This window comes from Cupressus sempervirens, chromosome 3 (genome assembly GCF_028749045.1).
Source record: "Cupressus sempervirens isolate cs-2001-9-10 chromosome 3, ASM2874904v1, whole genome shotgun sequence".
NCBI classification, from domain to species: domain Eukaryota; kingdom Viridiplantae; phylum Streptophyta; class Pinopsida; order Cupressales; family Cupressaceae; genus Cupressus; species Cupressus sempervirens.
The window spans coordinates 966,714,739-966,722,738 of record NC_143120.1 but is presented as its reverse complement, the minus strand read 5'-3'; the positions used below and the strand labels follow the sequence as shown (position 1 = coordinate 966,722,738).

The following is an 8,000-nucleotide window of genomic DNA, read 5'->3' as shown; positions in this document are numbered from 1 at the left end:
CTTGCATAAACTAGTCATGACTTTTTAGAAGTAACATTATCAGTTTTGATGAAGTGTCCAAATGAACCCCCGATTCATTTGAACACCTTATCATCCCAAAACTTGCGAGGTAGCCCATGAAGACAAATCCAAATTGGGGCCATACAAAGAAGGTTTTTAGTTGGGTTAAACCTAGGTTTTCATTTAACCAAAGTTAGCACAAGTTTACCAAAGGGCTGAGAGCTCACAAAAAAGGTACATTTATCCTCCTCAAATATAAAGATAGACAAAAAGAGATCCCCCAATAACATTGATTAAAACCTTGAGCCTCCATCTTGTACAACACTATTTTATAACCATCTCAATAGATGGACAAAAGTCTTCAAACTGACCTACCAAAGATTAGGCAAACCCAAGTGAGATATTATCAACCACCAAGTTTGGCAGGATTTTCTTTGGGCCCTCCTTTCCATGGGAAATGTTGGTTTGCATCAAATCCAAAGGTACATCACCCTTATGACCTAGCATACATTCATCCATTCCAATTTAGCGATCTTGGCCTTGCCAAAGTCATCATTCTCTTGGGATCTCCACCTTGCCATAGTTATCATTTAGGGACCTCTGCCTTGCCAAAGTCATCATTATGTTATCATATAGATATTGTTGAATGTGATAAAGTAAAGGATTTAATTGATTGACATCATTTAGATATTTTATTATTATTATTGATAATCATTTTTATTTCAAACATATAAATATAATTTTGTGTATTTGTGTGTGTGAGAGAGAAGGAAGGAGGGATATAGGGAGGGAGGGAGAAACTAACAACCAAATAAATAAGAAAATGGTTTGAAGTTTTTAATTCAAACTAATTGATGTATAATACAATTTGAAATATAAAAATATATATTGTGCTTAATAATATAGAAATACTTCAAATTGATCAAATCACTCAATTATAATATAAGATATTTATAATTGAGGATTATCCCAAATGAACCTGAAAATGATAATGATTATAAAGATATATTGATTAGAATATAATTTAGCATGCATGCAAGGTCATTTGAATAATATAATTTGGAAAAGGTTTGATGTAACAAGAAACCATATGCTTTGTAGAAGAGATCTTGAAAAAAAAACTCTATATAATTGAATATCAAGAAAAATATTATAGAAATAAATAAATAAATTTTATCAGTATCATGAAAGAGAACAACTTACTAATAACTCATTAAATAATTTCAAATATAACATATAGAACATTATTTAGACTCTATGGATTCCAATGGAATTTGAACCTTCCGTTCTCCCCTCACCTTGTGCCTGAGCTAAATAAGAAGGTTTTCAAAGCCATTTCTCTCTCCCTTGAGAAATCTCACACCCCAATCACTTCTAAGACCTCTTTTGGTTTAGTTGTTAGGAATATGCCCCCCTCCCTTGGAAAGCTAAAAATAAAAAAGATGATCACCCTAATAACTAGGATGAAATGGTAGCTATTTTGGATGAGTTTGACCAGGGTTCTTCTTTGGCTATGGAGACTGATTGGACTCAAGAAAAATCATCTTAAAGTCTTTTAATGGCCTTTCCCTAATATCCACCATGTACCCTTCCTCTTGACTCTGGATTTAAGCTACCCATGAGACCCTCAAGTATCTAGGAAACCCTCGCCTAGCCTAATCCCAAAAAAAAAAGATGGTACCATTGTTTTGGATTGTTTTAACCTACATTTGGCAAAGATAGAATCTTGTTACAATAGGTTCAAAATGGTACCGAGGTGAATCCTCTTCCAAATGAACATTGCACATAGAAGGATCAATAGGCTAAAAGCCACTGTGAAGGCAGAGAAAAAAGTTGTTGGATTAGATGTCAAGCCACAGGGATGAAGTGTGGTGGAATGTTCATAGGGAGTTCCAAGTGATAAACCTCATGTCAAAGAACATTAGGAGGAGCAAGTGGAGGACATCAAGAATAAAGTGCTTTCAAAGGAGGAGAGATATGAAATGTTAAAGGTTATGGCATCAACAAAAATTACTCAGGATCACTTTGGGAAAAAGATTACCAATTTAGACTCCCAAAAAAATTTGGTTTAGGCTAAATTAGAGGACATTAATAGTGTGAAGGTCTAGGTGGAGGGAAAATTTGTGAAGGGGAAGCACAAGAAGGAGACTCTAGAAAAGGATGAATTTATTCTTTAGGTCTCCTAAGGGCTAAGAGAGACTAGGCCTTTCTATTTCCCCATGTTCTCGTTACTAAATCAGCTTAAGGATCTATAAAGGTGATGGGTTGGGTCAGTTTCTATTTCCTATAGGTGGTGTATTAGGGTTCTTATTGTGTGTTTGTTTGTGGTAATTCAGGTTGTTGGTTTAGTTTGGTGTAGTTGTTTTGGTTGTTGGATTTCATGTAGCAATTGGGTGTTGTCTTTTTTTGTTTTTGTTTTTGTTAGTAGTGGCTTGGTCTGGTGTTTGGGCCTTTTTGGTTGGTGGCTGATTTTTTCATTGTTCCTAACCTGATTAGTTTATTTTTAGTCTTTTTTTTTTTCTTGGTTGTCTCTGTTTGTTCTAGTTCAAGTTCTATCTGGTAGGTGTCACTTATGGTGAGCTTATTTCTATTGGTTTAAGGGCATGGTTTTATTTTTATGTAATGGGTTTGGGCCCTTCCCATTTTACTTAATCAAAATATATGGAGCATTATGTGCAAAAAATAAAGAAATAACTTAATATTATCATATTCCACTAATGTCAAGGTAAAAGTATAATTGACACTATGGATGATAATTCAAAAAAATAAAAAATAAAAAATAATAATTCACAATCGTGAAATCCATTAATATTTAAATATGCACCAATACCGCAACATTATCCCAATTGGTACTAGTACCAAGTAAAGTTTGAAGCATTTGTAATCCATTTTCCATATATATATATATATATATAGACTTTAATTAAATTAAAAAGAATAAGAAATATATATTTCAAAAAATATTCTAACATATAAAATAAATATTTATTGATGAAATAAAAAATAAATAATATTTTTCTACAAAATATTGAATCAAGACTATGTCATGCACTTCAACTTCATCTTTTTAGTAAGAAACCATAATATGATAGTATCAAAAATCTAATATTAATATGGAAATACTTTAATATGGTTGTTGATGTTGCCATGAAATAGATAGGAAGGTGGAAGTAAAGGCAAACAATGTTCTTTTCACAACTAGTGACAAATATTAGAGATGTGCATTCAAAGATTGATGATTATAAATTATTGATGAAAAATATTCATTTTGCATCAATCAAATAGTTATGGAAGAGTTTGATAATAATGTTCATCTTGGTTTGAGCCTCATTTTGATCCTACTATTATTGTTATTACTACCATCCTCTTATGTGTCAAACTATATGATCTTTTTTTTTATCATGTGGGATTCGCCACTTATTAAGGATATGATTGATTATGACAAATACTATTTGAATAATCCATTGTAGGCTTGTTAGGGTTCACGTCATCATTGACATATCTAAATTGGAGCAACATTAATTTTTAATCCTTTCTTCACATAACACTTGGATCCAAAAAGATTAACTATGAAAGTTTTTCTTTTAGATGATTTTTTTGCGGCATGCTTGATCAAAAGTTGCAATGTGTTCTTCCTTTAGTGTTTTTTACTCCAAGGAAACTCAGTCTTAAGAAGTGGGGTCAAAAAGATAGAAAATATATATCCCTACTTTAAAAACTATTAGAATTCTATGACTATTAATATATATTTCAACCCCAATATTGCATTATCTAATATTGGTGCCTCTCCTTTGGATTCGCCTTCATCTCCACCGAATCATGTTCTTGTTGTACCTTACCCACTCCCTTAAAATTGAGGTCTCTACTACACTTAGTTAGTTTGATGAAGAGGTTGGCAATGAATTTTACTAAGGGCTCTTACACCACCCGATTATGGATGTTTTGGATGATGATTTCACTGATTATTATGATATAGGTGATGTGTTCATTCTAATAGAAAATTGGACCACCTCCCAATTGCTAGTTTTATCTCAAACCCAAACATCCCAATGAAAAGGAAGACTAAAGTTGAGAACCTTCATAATGAATTTCATGATGTAGTTGATGATAGAATTGAGTGGACCATGGATGCCCTCATCACGAAGAGCATGAGGAAGAGGATAACCAAAAAGGTTTTTTGAGGAGTTCCTTTTTAGTGGTTGGTATTTTAGTCTCTCTAATTGCAAAAGAATTTTATCTTTTGTCGTCTCTATTTTGGAGGCTCTTGTGGTATCATGAGTCCTCTTTGAGATTCTATAGATAGTATTGTATTTTTTGTGGTCTCCACTTTTCTGTCTAAAACAATCTTCTTTTTTTTAATTCATACATATGTTAGAATTAAAGCCTAATCCCACAATTTTTTGTTCAAAAGAATATTGATCATTAAATAAAAGTTATATACCCTTATGCTCTTGTCAAAAAATATAAATTAATTCAAATACAACTGAAAATTCTAACATCATTTATCTAATAATAATTCTAATAAAACTAGGCAAGAGTCTAGAACACAAGGGTAAAATTATGAGCATCTTTTCTGGAAGGTTCAAACCTGTAAGGCTACCCAACGAGGCACAAGGCCTATGAGCTAAGATCCCAGCCTCATCTCTTATGATGTCAGAGTGTTGCACTCAGCAAGACTTGATCCTAGTGGGATCTCTGTGAGCCATTCAACTTCACCAATAGACTAAGAGCCCATTGACAAACCTCATTTTTTTATTAAGACTTTAACATTATTTATTTCATAAAATATTTAATACAGCAATCATATAAACTGTTTACTAGAAAACTCTACTCGTCGGATGCTGCAGTATGGATATTAATCTGCGACGTTGAATCCAACTCTCAATAGTGTTGGCTTTAACACCGGTCTTATTCTTCATTTTCCGGTCTATAATTTGGATATAAATCCCTTCTCCTTCAAACTGCCGACCATCTCAACCAAACAATCTTCTATAGTTGTGAACGAAAACCCCAATTCCTTTAGCTTCTGATTGCTAAACTTATATGCCACTTTTCTTGGATTCTTCTCATCCGAGCTCCTACAATGAAGGTGAATTAAGTTGAACATTATACAATCAATGTGAAATTGCAAATCATTTTATAATTCCTAAGAATTAATAAGAAGTGCGCAATAATATGTTAAAATCCATACTTGGTAGGAAGTGGGTATTGTGGGAACATCTGTGATAACATATGAACGAGCTCTCCTCTGTGAAGGCTTCTCTCTGCACACAGATATCGACCACAGGCAGAGGGAGTCTCGTAGAGCAATATGTGCGCTCTCGCCACATCTCTCACATCCACGCAAACCTGAGATGCATTAACATACGTCTTGGCCGACCCTAGAAGAATTGAAAGACAAACAGACGTTAGTGATCTCATTTCCATCAGTGGGAAAGGAGAAAGCAGAAATGAATTAATGAAGATAGTATTGACATTATCTCACCAGTTAAATATTTCAAAACATGATCAGTGGTGGCATTCGCAGTTGGCTGGATGAGAGGACCCAACACAATACATGGATTAATCCTTATCAAATCCATACCCACCTCCTCCGCATACCTACACGCTGCTTTCTCAGCCACCGTCTTTGCATAGCAATACCAATTCTGAGCACCAAAAGAGAAAGAGAATAAAATTCAACCATGTTTGGATAAGTAGTGTACAAATATGTCCATGAAATTTTGAGCCATACAAATTAGTTTACCTTGGTTTGAAGGCAGTAATCAAGGTCACTCCAGCAGTTTTGATCGACTATGTCTTGTGGATTTCTGTTGACGTTTAGGTAAACTGCACCGATTGTGGACGTAAGTATCACACGCTTAACTCCCACTTCTTTGGAGGCCTTCAATACATTGAGAGTGCCATTCACAGCTCCATCCACCACTTGTACCTGTAAAAGTGCCTCTGCCCCCACATTAAAATCTCCTCTTACAGAACTTTATAATCACATTTATAGTCAGTTGAATAAACATACATACCAGATCTTCAGTCATAGGGCAGGCCGTGTGAAAGACTCCTTTGCACCCTCTCATGGCTGTCACCGAGCTGTCATAGTCCAGAATATCGGCCATCACAAGCTCAAGCCTCTCTTCCGCCCCTTCCAACTCCTTGAGATGAGCGTTCTTTCTATCATCTGCACATTATTTGACATCATGTATTCCTTGTTCATAAGTTTTTGAGATAGCTTATTAATATTTGTAATCTGTGAAAATAAATACTGACCAGGATTGCGAACGGCTCCTCTAACAGTGTAACCTCTGGTCAAGAGCATCTTGACAAGCCAGGAAGCAATGAAACCCCGGGCTCCTGTTACGCACACACTGGCCCTCTTCATCTTCAGCCAGTCTTAAACATCACACACTAAGAAAGAAATTAAGTCTGAAAAAGTAAGTCAAACTTTGACTATCTAACACTTTAAGCGGTTCGTCCATCTTCACTTTCTTCTCCTATTAATGCTCATTTTTCCTGTGGATACTGTTGTGTTCGGCCACAACCTAATTTATAGAGAGAATTGGACCGTATTTCGAATTTTTCGGAGGCGTTTGGACTTCTGTGAATGGGCATAACTTCTCACGTGCAAACCAAAGCATTGAGAGGCTGAGTCAAATTATTGCAAATTGTTATGAGGGGATGTATCACTCACTCGTGTTTCAGTTATCTAAATTAAAATTTTATTTGAATTCAAATATCAGTTGATGGCACGTTTCAGTTATCCAAAGTAAAATTCTATTAAAATTCATCTCTGAGTTGACAACCTGTTTCTATTATTAAAATTATATTAAATTTTTATCTCTTTTCAAAAACAAAATTAGATTAATTGAGTAAGATAATTTATATCAATAGTGTACCGTTAACAGAGTTTATAATCTTCATCTTTATTAATAATTATAAACAATTAAATCATAAAATACAATAAAAATATCAAAATCTAATATACAGTATATATATAGATATTGAAAAAAGTCTTTATTTTATTGCTCTTCCTTACCTTTAGTAAGGAGCCCATTTATGCAACCGATACAAAGATAAGACGAAAATGTTTTTTTTTTCTTAATTATTATTATTAAAATGAAAGGATGGTTTCTTTTGGAAGCAACGATAATCCTCGTGTGAAATCTGTTTGCTAAATTCATACAGGGTTATAAGGTACCAATTTTAAAGAAACCTCAATCCGGTTGACCGCTAATGAGGTTCCTTCTATTAGATATAATGATTTTTTTATTGAAAAGTATCACAGATTCTATGCTAAAAAGATTTTAATAATTTCACGTGGTTTAAGTATATGGAGGTTCATATGGCATGAAAACATGTCATCTTGTTACGTAATAAGTAAAATAACTTGTTAATACATATAGTAAATATGAATCAATAGTTAGTAATATTTTATAAAATAGGCTAATAAAAAAAATGTGAAGACTGAAATCATTAATATAATGTCATATATGCAAAAGTTCCATAAACTCTGTAAAAGAGTAGTTTGAAAGTGAATTTAAGATACTCGCTAAGGTCTATGCATTCAATTCAATGCAATTGGATCATACATATCGACCATCAGTTGGATCACAAAAGAGATTTATAATGTCTTCACAAACTATTAGTTTTAGGTAGTTTGGACAACTTTTAATCCATATGTGATTAATTGACAAATAATTGTTAGAGTTACGACAATATTTGTTAATTAATTGACTCTTTCTAGAAGCCACTATTAACCTATTTGTTAGGTTGTTATAATTGAGAAGCAACTAAAAACTTCTTGGTTGAGTTGTCTTGATCAAGAAGCAACTAGAAACGTCTTGGTTAAGTAGTATAAAGGGGGGTCAAGGGAGGCATTTGGAGAATAGAATAGAACATAGAATAACAAGAGTTGTAGAAGCATTTGTAGTGTTAGCAAATGAGTTTGCAGTGTTAGTAAGGGCATAGTGATAGCATTGGGGATAGTAGTGGTAAATATCAGCAAG

At 33.6% G+C, this 8,000-nt stretch overlaps 1 protein-coding gene across 1 annotated transcript; it reads right to left on the bottom strand.

Moving 5' to 3' along the window:
• Positions 1 to 4,927: 4,927 nt before the first annotated feature.
• Positions 4,928 to 6,358, bottom strand: LOC149569952 (cinnamoyl-CoA reductase 1-like). The gene is made up of 6 exons (XM_089817054.1): positions 6,265 to 6,358; positions 6,021 to 6,175; positions 5,747 to 5,932; positions 5,486 to 5,648; positions 5,192 to 5,381; positions 4,928 to 5,078 (listed from the first exon to the last, which is right to left on the bottom strand). The coding sequence occupies exons 1-6, from the start codon at positions 6,311 to 6,313 to the stop codon at positions 4,928 to 4,930; spliced, it is 894 nt and encodes a 297-aa protein (XP_089673180.1). The 5' UTR covers positions 6,314 to 6,358.
• Between the last annotated feature and the right edge of the window lie 1,642 nt (positions 6,359 to 8,000).

Bases quoted from the DNA above. Each gene is read 5' to 3' on its own strand.
- LOC149569952 (XM_089817054.1), bottom strand. From the start codon at position 6,313: ATGCTCTTGACCAGAGGTTACACTGTTAGAGGAGCCGTTCGCAATCCT. The intron at 6,176-6,264 runs GTCAGTATTTAT...AATAATGTGCAG, and splicing joins AGGAGCCGTTCGCAATCCTG to ATGATAGAAAGAACGCTCAT. The intron at 5,649-5,746 runs GTAAACTAATTT...TTTGGTGCTCAG, and splicing joins ATTACTGCCTTCAAACCAAG to AATTGGTATTGCTATGCAAA.